General features: G+C 34.8%; 3 protein-coding genes and 1 non-coding gene across 5 annotated transcripts; 1 reads left to right on the forward strand and 3 right to left on the reverse strand.

Moving 5' to 3' along the window:
- Positions 1-2,099: 2,099 nt before the first annotated feature.
- Positions 2,100-2,206, reverse strand: LOC116127174. The gene has a single exon (XR_004127587.1). It is a non-coding gene; the product is annotated as a small nucleolar RNA R71 (small nucleolar RNA).
- A 595-nt stretch (positions 2,207-2,801) lies between these two features.
- On the forward strand, positions 2,802-3,782 carry LOC116127129. The gene is made up of 2 exons (XM_031412793.1): positions 2,802-3,145; positions 3,371-3,782. The coding sequence occupies exons 1-2, from the start codon at positions 2,802-2,804 to the stop codon at positions 3,780-3,782; spliced, it is 756 nt and encodes a 251-aa protein (XP_031268653.1).
- Positions 3,783-4,348: 566 nt separating this feature from the next.
- On the reverse strand, positions 4,349-5,287 carry LOC116127130. The gene is made up of 3 exons (XM_031412794.1): positions 5,231-5,287; positions 4,965-5,122; positions 4,349-4,550 (listed from the first exon to the last, which is right to left on the reverse strand). Exons 1-3 carry the CDS (start codon positions 5,285-5,287, stop codon positions 4,349-4,351), a joined length of 417 nt encoding a protein of 138 aa, XP_031268654.1.
- Positions 5,288-10,017: 4,730 nt separating this feature from the next.
- On the reverse strand, positions 10,018-13,204 carry LOC116127163 (superoxide dismutase [Cu-Zn] 1). 2 transcript variants are annotated; one of them, XM_031412820.1, is made up of 8 exons: positions 13,114-13,204; positions 11,801-11,889; positions 11,622-11,723; positions 11,395-11,490; positions 11,074-11,105; positions 10,888-10,963; positions 10,426-10,479; positions 10,018-10,254 (listed from the first exon to the last, which is right to left on the reverse strand). In XM_031412820.1, the coding sequence occupies exons 2-8, from the start codon at positions 11,874-11,876 to the stop codon at positions 10,232-10,234; spliced, it is 459 nt and encodes a 152-aa protein (XP_031268680.1). In that variant the 5' UTR covers positions 11,877-11,889; positions 13,114-13,204; the 3' UTR covers positions 10,018-10,231. The 2 variants fall into 2 exon arrangements, with proteins under 2 accessions (XP_031268680.1, XP_031268681.1); XM_031412821.1 differs by lacking the exon at positions 13,114-13,204 and adding an exon at positions 12,874-12,904.
- Between the last annotated feature and the right edge of the window lie 10,717 nt (positions 13,205-23,921).

The raw sequence follows: 23,921 nt of genomic DNA on the forward strand, positions 1-23,921 counted from the left end.
AGTTTTCTATTTCTACTCCCAGAGCTTAAAAACCTTTAGAAATAATCTATTCTGATTTGTTGTTTTATAACATATTTGATAATCCTAGGATTATACTGTTATATCTAGGCTTTTTGGCCAGATTTTGGATACTTCTTCTTTCGTTTGTGCCTGAATTGAAACTTAATTTCATATATTTTATGTTTCAGGTCAAAACATGCAGTTAGAGCAAATACTAAGCAGAATTGAGTTTCTGGACCCAGAAGTAAACGAATCTCAGGATTCGAGGAAGTTCTTAAGCGGATTCGAAGCACTATGAAATTTGTTCCCATTGGAGATCACTAAAGATTGAAGATTCAAGCAAGAAAGCAAGTGGAGGGTAGTTTCGTAATTTTAGAATAGTTCATAAAGGTTCGCCGTGGTGAAGTTCTTTCTTCGCCGCGACGATAAACTCTCATGTCAAATAGTGAATTAGAGGCCAACTCGATGCCGTGACAAAGTTTATTCTTCGTTGTGGTGAAGTCTGCAATTTTCAGTTATTAAAACTGTGCATTTTAATTTTATGCAAGAGTTTTAGGGTTTTGGGACTGACTATATAAGTGGGACTTAGTTTTTGTAAAAGGGAGTTCGACTTTGTTTTGGGAAAAACAAGAGAGAAATTGAAGATTGGACGTTTTGGGTTCATCAAATAGGGACGATTCACTCTCTTTTCATTATTCCATCATGTTGAATTCTTTGCTTATAGCTTTTATTTTAGTATGAGCTAACTCACTTTTGGGTTAGGGTTTTGATGTAATTGGGATTTTAATGTTTAATCAATAAATTGATGTTGCTTTTACATTTTATTGCATGGATTGTGCAATTACTCTTGTTTTTATTGAAATTACTTGTTGAGCATGATGAGACTGAGAAGTGGATCATGTATTAGCTTCTTAGGGTAATTGCCATTGTTTTATTGAACGCTAGAGACAGGTTTGAGAATCAATGAAATCCATTTAGGATTCCATTTAGCTTAACGAACTTGGAACTATTAACCTTCAATTTGTTGGGTGCGGAAGCTTAATAGGGATAAGTAGGAAAACATAGCCTGAGAAGGTATGTTTTACATGTAGGGTGTCTGATTTATAATCCGTGCATGTGAATGTAGTAGTAATAGAATTCGCAGATTAATTCATAAAATCCTAGTGAAGTCAAAACCCTAACCGCTTTGTTTTAATTGATATTTCTCTTGAATTAATTTTGCTGTCATTAATTAGCTTTTAAATTACGTTGTGGATTTTGTTTCAACTTTAGCTTGATTTTCTCCTGCAAATCCAAACATCTTTCGGTTTCTCCAACTTGATTAACAACTAGAAAAATCAGTGCTTAATAAGCAATCCTCGTGGGAACTATACTCTACTTATCACTTTATTACTTTTTGCGACTAGTGTACTAGCTACACATTGCATGTTGTAATTTCAATGAATCAAGTTTTTGGCGCTGTTGCCGGGGATAGATTTTTGTGTTAATATTGAATTTTTCTAGTTTTAGCTAGATTGGAGTTTAATTTTAGTTTTAATTGTTTTCTAGTTTAATTTTGTTGTTCTTTTCTGTTAGCTTGTGATCTCATGCTCTCTTTCTTTATGTGTGGTTTATGCGAAGAGCTAGACATCATCCAATGGTTCCTAGTGATCTAGAGATTGAAAGAACCGCAAGAATACTTAACAGAGAAAGAAGAGAATAAGAGGCAATAGTCATTAAGATGGCGGAAAACAGAACGTTAAGGGAATTTTCAGTGCCCTCGGTTGATGGTAGTGGTTCAAGTATAACTCGGCCACTAGTGCAAGCCAACAAATTTGAAATAAAGCTAGCAATCATCTAGATGATCCAACAATCGGTACAATTTAAGGGAGATATGAAGGAAGATCTAAATTCACACATTGCAAACTTCTTAGAGATCTGCGATACCTTCAAATTAAATGGAGTGTCAGATGACACCATTGGATTAAAATTATTTTCTTTTTCATTAAGGGATAAAGCAAAGGGATGGTTAATGGCACTACCACCAGGAACAATCACAACCTATAATGAATTAGCACAAAAGTTTCTGACTAAATACTTCCCTCCAAAAGAAATCTGCAAAGATGAGAAATGATATCACATCGTTTCTACAGGAAGAGATTGAATCACTTTATGAAGCTTGGGAAAGTTATAAGAAACTGCTAAGAAAGTGTCCACACCACGGTTTGCCAGTTTGGATGCATGTCCAAATGTTCTATAATGGGTTGATGATAAATGTGCAAACGATGGTGGATGCAACATCTGGAAGAGCATTGCAAATCAAGACACCTGAAAAAGCTTATGAGTTACTTGAACTCCTGGCAAGTAACAACTATCAGAGACCTAATAAGAGAATGCATTCGAAGAAGTCTATGGGTGTTCATGAAGTTGATGCTTACATGGTCATTTCAGCTCAACTTACAGCACTTCAGAAGCAATTAGGAGGTATGCAAGTGAATTCTATTCAAACACCTCAAATGACATGTGATTTTTGCATAGGTAACCATGCGAGCAATGAATGTCAAGTGAGGAACACCTTTGCTTTAGCTTCATCATCATCAGAACAAGTCAACCATTTGGCAGGGTATCTAAAACAACAGAACAATCTTTTCCCTAACATGTACAATGTTGGTTGGAGAAATCATCCAAACTTGTCTTGGGGCAATCAGAATCAGCAGAACAACCAATAGGATCAAAGAACAATGCCAAACAATTAAGTGGAGGTGAATAATCAACCAAAGGATCAAAGATTGTCAAAATTTGAGGACATGTTTGGGAAATTCATGCAAGAGACCACAAGTTTCATGAGTGAGACAAGGGCAACTTTCAGAAACCAAGGGGCGTCCATTCGAAACTTAGAGGTACAGGAGTGGCAAATAGCCGAAAAGCTAAATAAGCGACCACAGGGTTCCCTACCAAGCAACACAGTGACAAATCCACGTGAACAAGCGAATGCAATAGCTCTATGGTGTGGAACAGTCTTGGAAGAGGTGGAACAAATAGGGAAAGCAGAGAGCCCACCAAAAGACAGGGAAGATTCTGATGAAGAAGTCAACAAAGAGATCATTATTGAAGAGAAGCCAACAAGTCCCAAGGAAGAAGAACCAAAAAGAGAAGAGGGGTCAAGGCAAAAGAAAGAAAAATTGTCATTTCCTAAGATACTACCGAAATTGGCACATCACACCCCTCTTGTGCCTTTTCCTCAGAGGCTCAGAAAGAAAAATCAGGATAAGCAGTTCACGAAATTCATTGAGATATTTAAAAAACTACATGTTAACATTCCTTTTGTAGATGTCTTGCAGTATATGCCGAGCTACACAAAATTTCTCAAGGAAATTCTGTCAAACAAAAGGAAGTTGGAAGAGGAGGAAACAATGACGCTTACGGAGGAGTGCAGTGCCATTCTACAGAAGAAGCTTCCACCGAAACTCAAGGATCCAAGGAGTTTCACTATCCATTGTGTTATAAGAGATATTACATTTGATAAGGTTTTGTGTGATCTGGGTGTAAGTATAAATCTATTGCCTTTTTCCGTTTTCAAGAAACTAGGAATTCGTGAAGTGAATCCTACAACCATATCCTTGCAGTTTGTAGATAGATCCATCAAGCATCCAAGGGGCATTATTGAAGATGTACTGGTGAAGGTGGATAAATTCATTTTTTTGGCAGACTTTTTTGTGTTGGATATGGAAGAAGACAAGGAGATTCCTCTTGTCTTGGGACGACCATTTCTTGCTGCCGGAAGAGCCTTAATTGATGTATAAGAGGAGAAGTTGATCATGAGGGTGCAAGAGGAAGAAGTGACATTCAATGTCCTTGAGACTCTGAAAGTTCCATCGAAGCAAGATTCATGTTTCAAAATTGATTCGGTGGATCAGTCAGCAAATAGAACTTCCAAGATGGATGATCCTAAATTGCCAATTAAGGGATGCATGGTCAAGACAAGGAAAATCAAGGATGAAGACCATAAACTAGAAGTGTCTGGTTCATACAACATTCCAAGATGGGCCACAATCGAGCAAATGTCTTCACAAGGGACGAACTCCTCAGTTTAGGAATGCTAATGGACAGTTAAAAAATCAGAAAATTGTCGATGAGAACGCTCAAACCATAAAAGGAATGACAAGGGATGGAAATGGGTGGTTAAGCTCTCAACAAAAACCCGATGTGACAAGAATCATCAACGATTGAAGCCTCAGACCAAGGAAAATGTTCCAAAAAAGATGTATCTAGACAGTCTGAATTGACGAAGGACTTAAGAAAGTCGAGCTTCCAACTATAAACAAGCGTTTCTTGGGAGGCAACTCCATTTTTTTTTTTGGGTTGCCTCCTAACAAGCAAGAAATTGTCGTCCCAAGACGAGAGGAATCTCTTTGTCTTCTTCCATATCCAACACAAAAAAGTCTGCCGAAAAAATGAATTTATCCACCTTCACCAGTACATCTTCAATAATGCCCATTGGATGCTTGATAGATTTATCTGCAAACTGCACGGATATGGTTGTAGGCTTCACTTCACCAATCCCTAGTTTCCTGAAAATGGAAAAAGGTATTAGATTTATACTTACACCTAGATCACACAAAACCTTATCAAATGTAATATCTCTTATAACACAATGGATAATGAAACTCCCTGGATCCTTGAGTGTCGGTGGTAGCTTCTTCTGTAGAATGGCACTACACTCCTCCGTAAGCAACACTGTTTCTTCCTCTTCCAACTTCCTTTTGTTTGACAGAATTTCCTTGAGGAATTTTGTGTAGTTTGACATCTACTGCAAGGCATCTACAAAAAGAATGTTAATGTGCAGTTTTTTAAATATCTAAATGAATTTCATGAAATGCTTATCCTGGTTTTTCTTTCTGAGCCTCTAAGGAAAAGGCACAGGAGGGGTGTGATGTGCCAATTCCAGTGGTATCTCAGGAAATGGCAATTTTTCTTTCTTTTGCCTTGGCCTCTCTTCTCTTTTTGGTTCTTCTTCCTTGGGACTTGTTGGCTTCTCTTCAATAATGATCTCTTTGTCAACTTCTTCATCAGAATCTTCCTTGTCTTTTGGTGGGCTCTCTTCTTTCCCTCTTTGTTCCACCTCTTCCAAGATTGTTCCACTCTATAAAGCTATTACATTTGCTTGTTCACGTGGATTTGTCACTGTGTTGCTTGGTAGGGAACCCTGTGGTCGCTCATTCAGCTTTTCGGCCATTTGCCACACCTATACCTCTAAGTTTCGAATGGACGCCTTTTGGTTTCTGAAAGTTGCCTTCGTCTCACTCATGAAACTTGTGGTCTCTTATATGAATTTCCCAAACATATCCTCCAATTTTAACAATCTTTGATCCCTTGGTTGATTATTCACCTCCCCCTTGATTTTTTGGCACTGTTCTTTAATTCCACTAGTTATTCTGCTGATTCTAATTGCCCCAAGACAAGTTTGGATGATTTTTCCAACCTAGATTGTATGTTTTGGAGAAAGGATTGTTCTGTTGTCTCTGATTCCGTGCCAAATAGTTGACTTGTTCTGATGATGATAAAGCTTAAGCAAAGGTGTTCCCAACTTGACATTCATTGCTTGCATGGTTACCTGCGCAAAAATCATATGTCATTTGAGGTGTTTGAATAGAATTCACTTGCATACCTCCTAATTGCTTCTGAAGTGCTGCAAGTTGGGCTGAAATGGCCGTGTAAGCATCAATTTCTTGAATACCCATAGACTTCATTGTGTCTCTGATAGTTGTTACTTGCCAGGAGTTCAAGTAACTCATAAGCTTCTTCAGGTGTCTTGTTTTGCAATGCTCCTCCAGATGCTGCATCCACCATCGTTTGCACATTTATCATCAACCCATTATAGAACGTATGGACTTGCATCCAAATTGGCAAACCGTAGTGTAAACACTTTCTCAGCAGTTCCTTATATCTTTCCCAAGCTTCATAAAGTGATTTAATCTCTTCCTGTAGAAACGATGTGATATCATTTCTCATCTTTGCAGATTTCGCTGGAGGGAAGTATTTAGTCAGAAACTTTTGTGCCAATTCATTCTAGGTTGTGATTGTTCCTGGTGGTAGTGCTATTAACCATCCCTTTGCATTATCCCTTAATGAAAAAGGAAATAATCTTAATCTGATGGCGTCATCTGACACTCCATTTGATTTGAAGGTATCGCGGATTTCCAAAAAGTTTGCAATGTCTGAATTTGGATCTTCCTTCAGATCTCACTTAAATTGTACCAACTATTGGATCATCTGGATTGTTCATTTATAAATTTTTTTGTTGGGGGTGTTTTTGTCAATTAACAAACCTAGGGGGTTTAAAACTTTCTTAATTTAGGATATGATTTTAAAAATAGGGAAACAAATATGCATTTGTATTTAGAATAGGGACAGGATAGTAGTGAAATAATGAAACAAACACAGCCTTGGAAATTAACAAAAACACCCCCACCCACCCACATTTGCCAGATTCTGGCCACCACCATCAGCAGGTGGTCGGAATCTAGTATAATAGCGCCCTAACGATTGGATCTGGCCGGTAGTGTGCCGATCTAGTCTTTTTCGACTAGATCCACCATGAATCTGACCGGAAAATGTCAGATCTACGGTCAAATATCTGACGGCCAGATCTTTGGCTATCGTTGACAACCAGATCTAACCGTCAGTGACCAGATCTGACTATCAACAACTAGATCTAGTCGCAGCCAAATCCACGGTGGATCTAGTTAGAAAAGACCATATCTAGACACGATCAGTCAGATCCAACTAGTCATGCACCAATCTAGCGACTTTGGCCACCCTCCGAAAATGGTGACTGGCTGTCGATATTTAATGGGTGGGTGAGGGTGTTTTTGTTAATTTTTAACATTTTATTACAGGGGTGTTTAGTAAATTAACAAACATAAGGGTTATTTTTGTTAATTTTTAAATCTTACCTCGTTATTCTCACCCAACTCTTATTTTTCAAAAAATACTATCCAAAATACTAAAACAAACTATATTTTTCCTCAGCGGTATTATTTTTATACTGTTGCATCAAATAAAGCACATGAACGTGCCATTGCAGACATTTTTTTTTTTTTTTTTTTTTTTTGGGGTTTAATAAAAAAAGTGCATCAAATTAATCAAATTTGCTCCAAAGACGGGATGTTCTCAGAACGCCGACTGTGTTGGTAAGTACCCTTCCATCCGCACTAGCGTATATAGCAATAAAGGCAACTGCTTTTGCGTGGCGTCTATATCACCAATTGTAATCTTACCCTGTAAGCATGAACTTGATTAAGCTCAGTCCTCTCCAAAGCTAGCTGATGTTCAGTAATTCTATAACACATCTAATTGGTATCAATTCTAATATGGTACTTGGCTGCTTTTTATTAAACCAAATGTAAGTAGTAATAACTGATTATTGATCACGCAGAAGCAGAGGCATATAAGAACACGTACCCTAAACTCTTAATTATGAAAATGCCTTTCTAATAACATAATCAAACAAAATTAAATTTAGAAGAGGGTGTTGTTAACCTCAAAACAAAACTTATTGATCGAATTATGACAACCACTTATTACTACTTACATCTAGTTTAATAAAAAGCAGTCAAAGTACCATATTAGAATTGATACCAATTAGATGTGCTACAAAATTGCTGAACATCAGCTAGCTTTGGAGAGGACTGAGCTTAATCAAGTCCATGCTTACAAGGTACGGTTACAATTGGTGATACAGACGCCACGCAAAAGCAGTTACCTTTATTGTACTATACACTAGTGCAGATGGAAGGGCACTTATCAACACAGTCGTCGTTTCTGAGAACATTGAGCTTTAGCTTTATTCGGACGCTGGTTTTGCGATGGCTTAACCTCCATTTCTGCTACTTCCCTTAATCTTGCTCCATGAAGAAAGCCTGCTACGAATTTGCTATTGAAATCTGATAATAAACGTAACTTACAATAAATTGAAGTTAAACAGATAGAATCTTACCTGAAAGAAATAACTATGAAGACCACCAAGAAAGTCAAGTTTAGGGAAGCTCTCTCCATTACTGCTAACTCTTTCGTGTCTGATAAAATGGATTCTGTAAAAGGATTTTTGACAGTGGAGTAGTGAGACATTAGCGGTTCCAATTTATAGGGAAGGTGGCATGCATGAATCATAGTGTTGGATCAGGGCAAATTTAATTATGATTCCAAATGTTGTGAAGGGACAGAAAAGTTTTCCAAAAACACTCAAGATATTTTGTGATCATATTTAGCTATGAAAGGAAGAAGTCACACTCTTGAATTTTAAAGAAATTTTGTTTTATATATGGGAAATATAATGGCTGTAAAATGTTGGGACAGACTAGTTTCCAAATGTGCTTTGTTATTGTATATCCAAGTCACCGAAATCTATGATAATTGTTAGATATTTAAGTAATATACTCTTTTGTGTAAATGAAATGTTGATTTGAAATGATGTAGCAATAAGTGTATTATTAATTAGGGGTGCTCTTTTTCAAAATACTGAATGGGGCGTTTGATTCAGGAAATATTAGATTCCTCGAAAGTTAAATTACTTTGAAGATTATTAAGAATCTTTAGGAAAATGTGTTTAATTAATTGATGGGTATGTTATATTGGGAATCTTTAGGAAAATATGTTTAATTAATTGGTGGGTATGTTATAGTAATATGTTTGGTTGAGAATAATAAATTGGTGGATATATTATTTAAATTACTGAATTGTTCTAATTAAATATTATTATTATATTATTTTTTACTATTGATTATTATTTGGATTATATACCCCCCCCCCCCCCCCCCTTATTTAAAAACTTAACAAAAACAACCTCATAATAAAAGTTTGGAAAATCAACAAAACACCCCACCAACCTGGCTACTACCGGCCGCAGGCCGCGGGAATCCGGCAACCTAACAGCGCACGAAAGGCAGGAAATGGCCTATGTACACCGTATGGCCATTTTCGGTCAGAGATCTAGCTAGAAATGGCCATATCGACGCACGACAACCATTGTTGACCTTCCATGTGCCATTCCGATGACGGTTGGCCGCGCGATAGTTGCTAGCAACGACTAGCCGTGACAATGGTTGCTGGCAACAGCGACGACAGGTGGGTGGGGGTGGTGACTTGGGTGAGCTACAATTTGTTTTGAATTCAAGGATAATTTTATCCAAAAAGTTAATTAATTGGGATAAAATAGTAAAAGCTATATTCATATAAATAAATTTAAAAATAAGGGCATTATTATCCTAAAATTTTATTAATAAGGGATATAATGATAACAAAAAAAGATAACCCTGGTTATTTTATAATACCTAAAAAAATAAAGATAATCAGATTACCTCCAATATTACCAATAATAACCACTTTTAGTATTTAAAGACTATCAAAATCTTATACTACTTGACAATCAAACATGATAATCAAATAATATAAAATATCTTAACCCCTATAATCTTAGATAACCTCCAGCCAAACCCCCTATAAGAAATACAAAAGAAGTTCAAATTACAAAGAAAAGTCACAATTAAACACCCATTACTCTTAAATTTAACCCAAAAATAAATGACCCTTCTAATTATCAAAATTAAAAAATGTCCATGATATTAACAAAAATTGGCATTAACAACAATAATGTCTGCGAACAATACTAAATTTCATTCCAATTTCATAAATTTTCTCTTATAATCTGAACGTTACTCACAAATAAATCACACCTACTCGCTACAGATCCCGCCTGTCCAATTGAAAGCTGACTATTTAAACTGATAGATTAATTATTTAGTCCCAAACCAGCTCTCCTATTGTAAACACAACCTGAATTAATCCTATGGTTTCAATTCGTATCTCCTGCTTCACATTTGTATACATTTTTTCTGGAAAGTTAAGTCAATGAAACTTGCTTAAACCAAAATCACACTAGTTATTCAGGCGTTGGGGAGATGGATTAGCTCATTTTACCATATAATATACACAAAGAAATGAATTGTCGTTAAATGAAAACGTAGAAGGTAAACTAGATTTAAGTAAGAACATGAGAGGCATTCATTAGAGATGGCAAATAAAGCACACAATTTAAGCTAACACAACCATCCAACCAAAAATACACAACAAAGTTTCAACCTTTTTTATTCAGGTGATTTTCTCGTAAATTCATTGATCACTCTTAAGCCCATAGACTAAACTTATATTCAACATCATATCATATATTTATTATAGTCCACGGACAGGCACTTCATGCTTGGAGACCGATTACACCTGCAATGACACAAGCAAAATTAGTTGGCGATCACTACTACAAATCCCATCTTGATTATATTATCAGAAGTGCAAACTAATGGATCCAGAGCTACCGATAGAGTTACGCAGAGTGAAAGATTGTAAACAATTTTGTTTGATGCTTTTAAGCTCGTGAATAAGACTACTAACCGCAAGCTACTCTGCCACCAGCATTTCCAGTGGATTTGCTCAGCTCATGCCCACCTGGATACAAAAAGCATTTGTAAACAAATTGCAAGTTTGAGGAGGAAACATGATTAGCCAGATGTTTTTATAGCTTATCATGGAGAAGTCCATGCATAGTTGAATGTCAATTTTCAGGAAGTTGGGAGTTAAGTCAACCAGATGTTACCATGCAGAGACCCAAAACATGAACAGAATCTCTGAGGTTTTTAAACTTTACAGAAACACCAAACAGCACACTATTACCTCCTTTATTTACTTGAGGGGAAACAAGATTTACTCATCACAAATTTTGAAATATTTAACACCAAACTTAATCTTAGACATTTGATTATAGCCCTAAGATCAGCATGCTTTCCTAAAACAAATCAGCAATAAAAATATATCAAAATGAATAAGAGTCTCGTAAGTTAAAAATTTTAATATTACCCTTGCCAAGATCATCAGGATCTGCATGGACAACAACGGCCCTTCCAACAATTGAATTTGGTCCAGTAAGAGGAATCTGCAAACATATAAGCATGTTAGAAGAGAATAAAGGTGTACTGGAGTTGCGTCCATAAATGTAAGGAAAGAAACAAAACATAGACTAATGACCAAGAGATCAAAAAATACCTGCTTGTCAACAATTGTGAAACTAACTGTGCCTGAAACAAATATAAAAACCAGAAAGTGTTAATGACACAACAATCTAACCAACAATAAAATGAAAAATGTAAATTCATACATAGCACAAGCCTACATAACAGTATGACTATCAGAAAATGGTTCAGAGAGCAAAACAGATAACAAGAGGAAGTAAAATGAAAACAATGATAAGAAGAAAAAGGAAGAGAACAAGCATAACAAGTTTCAATTCCTGATAAACTATAGTTAGTTCAATTTCTTAGATCTCAACAGATAGTTAATATCATGGTATGTGGAATAAATGCATACCATCATCACCAACATTGACATTTCCTAGATCACCAGCATGACGATTCTCATCCTCTGGGGCACCATGCTCTTTGCCAGCAGGATTAAAATGAGGTCCTGCAAAATGATAAGCGATAACGAATACAAAAAATAAAGTCATTCAATAGAAACAATATTGCAATTTATTTCCACCCAATCCTTGAACTCCTGAAGCATTCAAAGTAAATATTCTAGCCAATGGACAATACCAGTTGACATGCAACCATTTGTGGTGTCCCCAAGAGCATGAACATGGAATCCATGAAGCCCAGGCTTAAGGCCAGAAACAGTTCCAGTTACAGTAGTTGGCGCTGGAAAACAAATAATATGATTACTTTCTACATGAAAAAGATCAACTCTAAGACAAATTAATCAGCAATTAAACTACCATCTCCTTCCTGGGCAAAATGGACGGTTCCCTTGACACCCTCACTGCTGCTAAGTACGGCGACAGCTTTCACCATTGTTGTATGTGATCTAAAGAATACAAATATTAAATTTGCCAGTGTATTGTCAAAGTACAGTAATAACCACCACATAATAGTAGTGGCAACAACAGTAGACAGAAAAAAAACACATTGCATAATACATGACATAAATAAAACACATTGCACAATACATGAAATAAATGACAGCCCATCAAGACTAATTATTACTGAAGCACATATAGCAGCAAACAGGTCCACCAACATATCACGCCCAAAGACACCAAGATAATTTTGGAAACCATAGAACTGCCAAAAGCTACAGGCACATAGAACAATCTCCCCTTTATGTGACTGTCATCATTAAAACACAGATTCAAGTAGCATCATTTTCTATCAAAAAGATACTGGATTATAGCTTTAAATAGCTTCATTTTTCATGATTTAGAGATTTTTTTTTTAATAATCTTTTCCCAATTGAACTAATAAGAAGCAACGGTGCAAACAACTGACATGATTAGGACATTAAAACTGAAACAAGCATTCTGATTGGAAAAGCTAGCATCTCTGATTGAATTTCTTAGCAGACACTTGCAAGAAAAAGTACTATGAAACTGAAAAGTACACCATATATATTTGGAAAAGTAGAAATATCAAGTATCAACTGTATCAAAAGTCAACAATCGAGGAGTCAAAAAATATTTGTCCAATCACTTACTATCAGCTAGGAAAGCATAGCAAATGTGCATAATAGATTACCAAAAAGTTAAAAATTAAAGAGCACGATATTCATACATCGTTATTCAAAATAATGCTATCATTTTTTAATATGATCAAAATGGCATAAGCTTAAACCACTCTTGCTTAAAACTTAAAGCAAAGGACTGCTGCAAGAGACTCAACACTAGCAATCAAAATTAGAATAATACAATTTACACATCTACCATTCAGATTGGTTCTCTAGGCGGGTTTAAGAATTTCACGGTTATCTTAAAAAACGAAAAACAAAATTCACAGTCAACGTGACAAAACTTACCTTCAGCAAAATTAAACTGATGAGATCTGAGAATAAACAGTAAACCCAAAAACATACACAACAAAACAATAAAATCTACAAGTCAAGCCCAGATCTTTAAGACAAAAATCAAGAGATCAACATAGACTTCATTAAATTCCAAACAAATAAAAAACATATTGATCAAATCAAATAGCTGTTTAACTAAAAAAATTGTGACAGTAGGATAAGAAGTCAAAGAGAAAGAAATAAGAAGAATACCTCAGAACACCCCGGGGAGAATAATTCAAAGTGATGGTATGGAGAGACTGAAGGAGTGAATGAGTAATGAGTGAGTGGTTGGCCGATTGGGATTCTACCGTTTTTAAGAGTGTAGGTGTGTGATGTGTGAACAAGACGAAACGACGTCATTTTCATAAAATAGCCAATTTGGGTCAATTTTATAAAAATAGCCATGGAAATAAAAGCCTTGCCAGCCAATATTACCCTTAATTATAAAAATAAATAAATATTGTTGTAATCTAAACAAATTCCAAGTAAAAATAAATGATTAATTTTATGAATAAATACTATAAGGATGAGTTTGGGGTTATGATATTACTTGTCTTTAAGCTATCAATAAAAAAGTATTTAATAAAACAATTTCAAAGTGATTATGTTCAAAATTGACTATGAAATAATCATAAATGACCTATTTTATAAAAAAAAATTTAAAAATTGGATTTTTTGGTTTTTAGGATTCGCCTTTTAGTGGTGATTAAAATAAAAAACAAAAACACTTTAAAAATAACTTAAATTCTATTGTTTTGTGAATTATTTTGTGAAAAAAATATTAATTATACACCTGAGAGAATATATTACGCATGTTTGGCTTAATATTTTTATCCCTATTCTGGATCCTATTCTCCAAATAATGTTTGGCACATTATTCCAGAAATATTATCCTATTTTTTAATTACATTTAAACCCCATAAGGTTATTAATTTCACTAAATACCCCCTGAAAAAAAGTTTTAAATTAACAAAATACCCCATCAACCCAAATTGTAGATTCCGGCAACCATCGCGGTGATAGCCGGAATCTGTACAACGGCCTAACTTCCGACCAGAAATGGCCGGAAGTTCACCGCTGTGGCCTTTTCCGGCCAGATTCACCACGGATCTGGCCGGAAAAGGACAGATCTGGTCGTCAGCGACGGCCAAAGAAATGGCCGTCGTTAATCGAAAACGACGGCCACATCTTTGGCCATCACTGACAGTCAAAGATGGCCCTCGTTTGGCATTTTCCGGCCGTCACGGCATAACAGACCGTAGATCTGGCTTTTTCTGGAGATCCACCATGGATCTGGCCAAAAAAGACCATAACGACGTGTACGGCACAGATCCGACCGGTCTGTGCCGTAACGAAATTTTCCGACCAGATTCCGGCGGTGGTGGGCCAGAATCTGACACTGCTGGTGGTGGGGGTGTTTTTGTCATTTTATATGTTAGGGGCTTTAGTTAAATTAGTAAACCTAAGGGTTTTTTCATAAATTTTAAAATTTACCTCGTAATACTCCTATCCAATAACCCAATACTATCCCTAAAATCCTATCCAAAATACTAAACCAAACGCACCCTTAAATATTTTTCTTTCACTTAGTATTTTTTAGAGAAATATATATATTAAAAATAAACCTCTAAGGGATGTTTTTGGTAATTTGAAGACGATCTTTTAAAATTTTCTTCCAAAAAAAAATAATTCACATTTGGAAGCTTTCTTAAGTCGCTTCAAGTAAATCTTCCGATTATGGTCATTTTAATAAATCTGTATAAAAATGGTCATATTTGAGAAATTAGCCAATATCTTTGTCAGTTAGTAATGGGATCTTCTAGGCTCTACCGTTCTAGCATTCTATTGGCCATTTGGCCTTCACAGCTTCACCTACTCCCCCGTTTTGTAGTATCAATGAAAATTAACAGCCTCACGGCCCTCACCTTACCAATGGGAATCAACGGTTTTTGGGCCTGGATTTGGGTGTTCGGATTTTGTGCTGGGCTCAACATATGGGCCTCCATGCCCAAGCTTGCTCAATCAGAATAATAAATTTTGTTATATTTTATCAATCTATAAAACTATAAATAATTTATTTTAGCGATCACTATTAAAATAAATGACAAATTTTGAATTATTTTCTTGGAGAATTTTTTTTTTTAAGAAAAAATTCTGTAACAGAAATCTCCTCAACCAAGCAGATTATTTTTATAAAAAGATTATAAATTTAATTAAAAATCAACCCAAATATGTACTGATATAATTTACAGTCTGATTTAGATTTTAAGAAGTTATCACCACCAACACATTCTCCAACTCTAAATATTTGTACATAAAATCTTTGAATTAATCACCACTTGATGATCTGATGGTCAAAAAAAAAAAAAAAAAATTAACTAATCTTTCAAATTCAAGTCTCTACAACAGGGTATTGTTTAAACTTATAAAAATTAGCTTATAAGCATTTGATAAATTTATTTTACCGATCACTATTAAAATAAATGACAAATTTTGAATTATTTTTCTTGGAGAATTTTTTTTTTTTAAAAGAAAAAATTCTGTAACAGAAATCTCCTCAACCAAGCGAGTTTTTTATAAAAGATTTATAAATTTAATTTATTAAAATCAACCAAAATATGTACTATATAATTTACAGTCTGATTTAGATTTTAAGAAGTTATGCCACCCAATCACATTCTCCAAACTCTAAAATATTTTAGTACATAAAATCTTTGAATTAATCATCACTTGATGATCTGATGGTAAAAAAAAAAAAAAAAAAAAAAATTTACATAATCTTTCAAGTTCAAGTCTTACAACAGGGTATTGTCTAGATTATAAAAAAGTTATAAGCATTTAGCTTATAAGTATTTGAAATTTTAAGTAATTATGTGTTGTTTTAAAGTACTTATAAGTGACGGATAAGTAGTTAACGTGTTTGATAAAATAGGCTTGTAAGTAATTATTATAAAATGACTAAAAATGGTACTACATTAAATAAATATATACTATAGAATTTTAAAATTAAACAAGGATAATGTGGTAAATAATTGATCAAACTAGCTTATAAGGAAAAAAAAAAAAAACAAAAAAAAAAAAAAAAAAAAAAAAAAAGGTACCTCTCCAACTTATCTTTTAGCTTTAAGCTCAACTTATAAGCTTAAAAAAATTATAACAAACAAGTCAGCTTAATTTTAGAGCTTTAAGCTAGTTTAACCAGCTTATAAGTGGGTCACGAGAGTTCTTATGCGTACAAGTTGGTTCGAACATTTCAGTCATTAAAAAAAAAAAAAAAAAACTTTAGTATTTATAGGTTTTATTATTTGATTAACGAATTAAGTGTAAATGTGTCGAACGAAAAAAAATGTTATCAAAATGATAATTAAAAGACGTAAATTATATTTAGATAACGTATATTGAGGAAATCATAACTCTTTAATGTTTTTTTTCTTTTTCATATTTTCAGAGTCATTTACTGGCAATGTGTAAAACGGTCGTTGAACTGGACTTTTGGTCTGCCACCTACCCACACAAACGTGAAAAGCCGAAATTATTGGTTGCACATTTAGATTACAAATAAGTGGTGATTAAAAGATGAAGTTGATCTCTCATAAATTATTCACCACTCACAACCACACCATTTTAAACAATTCAATAAATTGCCACCTGTCTAAATAATATCAGCTAATTTCTGAACAGTGTATCAAAGTATAAAAAAAAAAATTTAATATATAATTATATTATGACTAGGTTTGAATATCGTTAGATCAATTCTTTAGATTGAAATAATACTTTACATATAAGGATCCAACGGTGAATATGTATGTTCTTGATATAATTATATCAGGACATTTATTAATGGGATTCGTTTATTTCTCTGTCTTTATAGAGAATTGAATTTTAAAATTATTTTTCTTTTCTTTTGATTTAAAATTTTGGGATATTACATTATAGAATAACCTTATTTTCTTAGTGTGAGTCGAGATTAGACCAAAATACCGTTTCTTAGCTTAAAAACCCAAAATGACCAACTGATATATCTGAGAAGTACGGAACACTGATCACTAGACAAGGATAAAAATATTCAATTTCATAATGTATATTAGTTTGTAAATTGAAAAATTCATAGTGATTTCATCTTTGTATCCTTAAGAATACAAGAAAACTATAATATGCGGTTCCGTGCATTATGGTTGATTTGGGTTTTGATTAGGAAAATCTAGTATTTATAATTAAGTCAATTATATTTAGCATTTATATTTGGGCCAATTTCTTTTTCTTTGGATATCTTTAGGTCTGTTCGGTTTGTTATTTTGGATAGAATTTTAGAAATAGTATTGGGTAGTTGAGTATGGTGATTATTACGAGATAAAATTTAAAAATTAACAAAAAAAAAACCCTTTAAGTTTGCTAATTTAACTAAACACCTCAATATTGGGTTTTGGAGAGGGGGGTGGTTAAGCTGTCAAATATCGGCCGACATAAAAAGATTTATAAAAGATATGTGCATTGAAATGGATGAAAGAAGACATATATAAGACACATTTTCGTTTAAAATGGATAAACAAAAATGTGTGATAAAAAAAAGAGAAAGTTATCTTAAAAGACTTTTAATATTATTAACATATACGTGCATGATTTTATAACACACATTAAGAGCCAATTCACACGTTACTTTTTTATTTTGACATTCAAAATACATGTTATTAGATAATAAATATAAAATACACGTTAAGAGGTGGTTCATATGTTACTTTTTTTATTTAGACATCCAAGATACACGTTAAGATGTGGTCCACATGTTACTTTTCGATTGTTCGACGAAAGATAAGAAGTCAAGGGTTAGTAATGAAACATTGGCACATCCTCTCGAAATGTCTTAGAAAAAAATTTATAATTGATTGAAAGAAAAAGTAAAAGACCATGGTAGAACAAGAAAAAGAAATACATATATATGTTAAAATGGGAGAGAGGTAATAAAAGACAAAACAGAGACAAAGAGTTATTACAAGAGATAAGGGGTCCGTTTGGTTTGTTATTTTGGATAGGATTTTGGAAATAGTATTAGGTAGTTGAGTATGGTGATTATTACGAGGTAAAATTTAAAAATTAACAAAAAAACCCCCTAGGTTTGCTAATTTAATTTAACTAGATACCCCAATATATAAAAATTTTGTAAAATGATAAAAACACCCCCACCCATCCACAGTGCCAGATTCCGGCTACCACCGTCGAAATCTGATCGAAATCTGATGTTACGACATAGACCGGTCGGATCTGGCCGGTTGTGCCTCGATCTGGCCTTCAACGACTGCAAAAGGCCAGATCTGGCCATCAGCAACGGCCAAAGATATGGTCATCATTGGCCGTCAACGACGGCCAGATCGGCGAATTACCAGCCAATTTCGATTGTTTGTACGTCGGTGTGACAAATTTCAACCACCACTAGTGTTGGTTGCCGGAATCTGGCAACTATGGGTGGGTGGGGTTGTTTTTATTAAGTTTTAAACTTTTTTTGGGGAGTTTAATTAAAGTAATAAACTTAAAGGGTCTAAAAGTAATTGAATAAAATATAATAGTATTTCCTAAATGGTGAAACAAACAGTTATTTTGAGAATAGGATTGGGAATAAGGTATGAAATAACAAACCAAACGGACCCTTTTATATCGACATTTTTAAATCTGGAGAAACACACTGGACTAAATTATGTATTATGGTTATTGTGCAATGTTGACTCGTGAGTCGTACCAAAATTACTGGGGCAAATGAATAAAATGTCATATTGGCCTTAAATTTAACTAAAAGATCATGTAGTTTTTTAGTCTTTACTAAATGACCTTAGTTTTTATTAAGACAAACTAATAACAATTAAAAACTAATCATAGCTTAATTAGGATTAATGAAGTATTGTGTGATTTTTTAAAAATTATGATATGTCCCTAAAAACCTAAAATTCTTGCAAACAAACCCAAACATAACGTCTTCTTCTTCTTCCTCCTGCCATTAACGCATCCCTCCCCTGGTTGCTGTTTATTCTAAGCTTCGTCTACATCTTCTTCTTCCTCCTTCCTGTACATCTTCTTCTTCCCGCCATTAACACTATCTTTTTCCTCCGCCATTAACATCTTCTCGGCCACAAATCCTCCTCCTCCTCCTCCTCCTTCTGACATTTCGTCCAGGTATGTGTATCTCTCATTTCCATTTTATATTTTGATTTACAAAGATTTAATGATGGATTGGGTTTGGGTTATGATTTTGATTTAGTTGTTTAGGTTGTTGGGTTGTGTTTGATGTAATGCAAGTTGAAAAGAGTGAAATTTGTTGAATATTTTCTTGCATTATGGGTAGTTAGGGGTGGTAGCACCAATTGTAGGTGGAGATGACTGAAAATGTGTTCTGGATATGATGGATCACTTAAGCGATCTGGTATATCTAGTATAATGCAGTAGATCGTAGATCGCTTAAGCGATCAGGTATATGGCAGATGATCACTTAAGCGCTCTGCTATAAGTCTAGTACAAGGCAATAGATTGCTTAAGCGATCAGGTAAATGGCAGAAGATCGATTAAGCAATTCAATAAGCAATATACCAGATCGCTCAAGCGACTCTACATATGCTTTTTAAAATCTGTCAACCCTTAATACATTAGTTCAGGAAAAAAAAAAATTCTTGTATTATAGGTACTTGGCTATTATTAGACATTAGACAAGTTGTTTTGGGTGTTGAATATTTTGGTGAGTGGGTGAAGGAAGAAAGTTGCTGGAAGTGGATTAGGAAGAGCAAAAAAGTTATGCCAATTGCTGTGAGCATAGAGATTAGTTTTGATGAGTTGATTGAAGAAATAATTAGAAGAGGTGATTTGAGTTGCTTACGTAGTGATATAGTTGTGAAGTATGTTTTTAGCAGAGTTTCTGAACATTATAAGGTACCTTCTGCTATATTAAAGTCGGATGAAGGTGTGAAGTTATATATGATTGATGTCGCCGATAATGGTTTGAGGCCGATTTTAAGGGTTTCTTTTGTAGATAAACTGTTGGAAGCTGGTTCAAAGGAAGGGGATTACGAGAAAGTTGGTGGAGAGAATGCTGGTTTTAATTTGAACTACGAGGGCATTGATTTCTTAGTTTAAAAATCAAGAGTAGGCGGTGATTTGGGTGGTGAGGAGGACACTGTACAAGAGGTTGGTCATGTGTGGCCGAATGAAAAATTTGACGAGGAGGACCCCGTACATGTTCCCGCAGATGTAGAGATTCCTTTAAATACAGATTATGTAGAAGGTGTAGTTTGTGAGGAAGAGAACATTATGGTCCTTTATGTAGGTTCAAAGGCGGCAATTGTAGGTAGTAGTGAATCAGCTCATGTTTTTACTGATGGATGAGACTTGCGCGTAGGTTATTTATTTGACAACAAAGAGGAAGTAGTGAGGAAGTTAAAATTGGTTGTCGTGAGAGGTAATTTTGAGTTTATCACCAAAAAATCTAATTTATCAGTAGTGATGGTTGCATGTCATGACCAAAAGTGTAAGTGGCGGGTTTATTGTAGAAGGTTGGCGGAGTTCGAAAAATTTATTGTTAGCACATATACCTGTGAGCACACATGTGGGTTGAGACATATTTTAGGTGAGCATCGACAAGCCTCCGCTGATGTTATTGGACAATTTGTCAAAAGTCAGTTTGTTGAAAGGAAAGGTTTATCTCCTAAGGACATTTAGAGAGTTGTACGTACAGAGTTGTGATGCGCTGTTAGTTACTGGAAATGCTAGAAACGGAGACAACATGCACAAAATTTTGTGAGGGGCACGCCAGAGCACTAGTATGCAGTATTTGAAGCGTACCGTTATATGCTTGAGTTAACAAACCAAGGTGGCAAGACAACTTTGAATTGGGACAAGAATATGAGGTTTAATTATTTTTTTGTTGCTTATGGTGCTGCTATAAGAGGTTTTGTAAACATGAGAAAGGTGTTTGCTGTTGATGGTTGCTTTTTTATGGGAAAGTATGGAGGTACATTATTGGTGGCCACTACACAGGACAGCGAGAATCACACATATCACGTTGCATAGTGTGTGGTTGACTCTGAGAACGACAAGTCGTGGACTTGGTTTTTTCAACAATTACGTACGATAATACCTAACAGTGACGAGTTGTGCATAATATCTGATAGGAACAACTCAAAAAAAAAAAAAAAGGATTGCCACTATTTTCCCTGAAGCACATCACGGATTCTGTATGAGGTGCCTTGGTCAAAACTAAAACAAAAGTTTAAGTGTGCTGGCCTCCTTCAGACATACTACACGGTAGCAAAAGTTATCGAGTTGATGAGTTCGAGGAGAACTTCTAGCAAATCCGAATCAAGGATGATAGAATTGCTAAGTATCTTGAGCATGATGTTGGTTTCAAGCGATAGAGTAGAGCTTACTTTCTTGGAAGAAGGTTTGATGTAATGACCATGAACATAGTCGAGTCCATAAATTCGAAGTTGTTAATAGAAAGAGAGTTTCCAATATTTGCCTTTTTTGATGCAATTTAGAGGACATTGTCACGATGGTTCCATAAGCATCGTATGAAGTTAGATAATTTTACCACAACCCTTGTTCCGTCAGCTGAAAAATTATTGCGAGAATGTATGGAACTATCAAATGCAATGTTTGTCTATCCTCTTCATGCTCAAGAGTTCACCGTGCACGGCTATGGTCCAAATGCCCTAGTTAACCTTCTTAGTAAAACTTGCAGCTGTAAAGTGTTTGACATTCAACGTTTACCTTGTCTTCATACACTTGCAGCACTAAAACACCAACAGAAGTCGAATTTTGGTTCAAGAATTTACATGGAACTTTGCTCCCCTCTCTATATGGCAAATCACTACATGTTGGCTTATTCGGAAATGATATATCCAGCTCCTCTAGAAAAGCAGTGGGTGGTGCCGGCAGAGTTGGTTGACATTATCATCCATCCGCCATTCAAGAAGACAGAAAATGGGAGAAAAAGAGTTAAGCGTATTCCATTAGCCTGTGAGGTTCCCTAGAGGATGAATAAATGCTCAATTTGCAAGCAACCTAGACATAAGAGAAGCAGTTGTTAGAATCGATCACATGCAAATCTAGAAAATTAGGTTCAAATTGATCAGTAGCAAGAAAGTAAGCAATCTGCAGATAAGATCGGATCGCTTAAGCGACAAAAGATTGCTTAAGGGATTGGCTGTTATCTGTAGATCTAAACAGTAGATCGTTTAAGCGATATTAGGTCGCTTAAGCGATCTAATGTTCAGATCTGCAGATAACAAACGATTGCTTAAGCGATTTGCTCTTATCTATAGATCTGAAGATTAGATCACTTAAGCGACCTAAGATCACTTAAATGATCTGCTGCTTAGATCATATCTGAACATTAGATCGCTTAAGCGATCTGCTGCTCATATTAGATCTGGTGACCACCAGATCGCTTAAGCGACGTAAGGTTGCTTAAGCGATCTTTTCTTATATGTAGATCTGACAAGCAGATCGCTTAAGCAATCTGATGAAGTTATTATGTTTATCTTTTGTGGTGCATTAAACTGATTTTAAATCCCTGTATTTCCAAGTATGTCATCAAGAAAAATGATGAAATCGAGAGAGCTGCCAAGGCCAACAGTTGAAGAGTTGTTGTCTTCAATTTTTTATGTTTTAAATTTTATTGTTACCTTGAATAAATCATCCTTTATAACGTATTAAATCAAATTAATTATTTTTCATTTTCATCCATTTTAAAAAGGGTTTAAGTAAGTAAAATTTCACATATTACCTATATACGGCACTGATTGCTGCCTAAAGAAGTAAGACATGCAAAATAAATATTATCAACATAATTGTCGTATCAAGTCAATCAATCAATCAATTTACTGGATTAGTCACGAGTGTGGGAAGTTAGTAGAAACGTACCTCATTTCACAAATATGGATGGTTATGATTGAATATAGTGCTCACCCATAATACATAATATAATTTCTCACTCATACATGCACAATATCAAAAGATCGGCGAGATAAGAAGCAAAATGGCCTTGGTCGCTTAAGCGATCATGAATCGCTCAAGCAACCAAGGCCAAAATTAAAGAATCGCTTAAGCAACCAAAGGTAAAAGTGAAAAATCGCTTAAGCGATCGTGCACTTGGGGTGACTTGATTCTATCTTGGACATAATCGCTTAAGCGACCAAGTCAAAGTGAAGAATCGCTTAAGCGATCGTGCACCTGGAGTGACTTGATTCTACCTTGGACATGATCGCTTAAGCGGCCAAGGGTAAAAGTGAAACATCGCTTAAGTGATCTTGATCTTGGCTTATACGTGATCGCTTAAGTGACTGAAAGTGATCGCTTAAGCGACTAAGGCTAAATATATTGGATCGCTTAAGAGAGACCTAAAATCGCTTAAGCGATCCAGTATAGTTGGATGACCTTTATTCGGCCTTTGACAAGATCGCGTAAGTGATTTATTAGCGCTTAAGCGACCAACGCTAAATAGAGAAGATCACTTAAACGAAACCATATATCGCTTAAACGATTAAGGGTAATTTACTTTGGTACTTTAAAAATATTAAAATTTGTAATATATAGAATCATTATATACTTTAATATTCATTTTCCATGTTTATGTACAGACATAAAAGAATTAATTTGATTAAAATATAATTTTGAATAATAGTCCACTAAACTAATCGTGGACAGATCATGGTCCACTAAACTAATCGTACAGTCAAAATTAAAGCTTACTTCAATCTAATCATTCTCAAATACATCATCCATATTTATGAAATGAGGCACGTTTCTACTAACGTGTCACATTAGTGCGGTACGACATTCATCCATTTATCATACGGTTGTAACCTTAATATGTGTTGATGGAATTAGGTTCCAAATAATCCTTCTTAATTGGCCTTAATAAGTGTTACTAACCATTGTCGCTTAACATTAACGTTAATAATCATGTGATGTTGTGAACGTCTAAAGTTCACATTAACGTCACTTAATATGGAGTTAACAACCTACTCCAAAAAAAAAAA

This window comes from Pistacia vera, unplaced genomic scaffold (assembly GCF_008641045.1).
Source record: "Pistacia vera cultivar Batoury unplaced genomic scaffold, PisVer_v2 Contig189, whole genome shotgun sequence".
In the NCBI taxonomy this organism is placed as follows: Eukaryota; Viridiplantae; Streptophyta; class Magnoliopsida; order Sapindales; family Anacardiaceae; genus Pistacia; species Pistacia vera.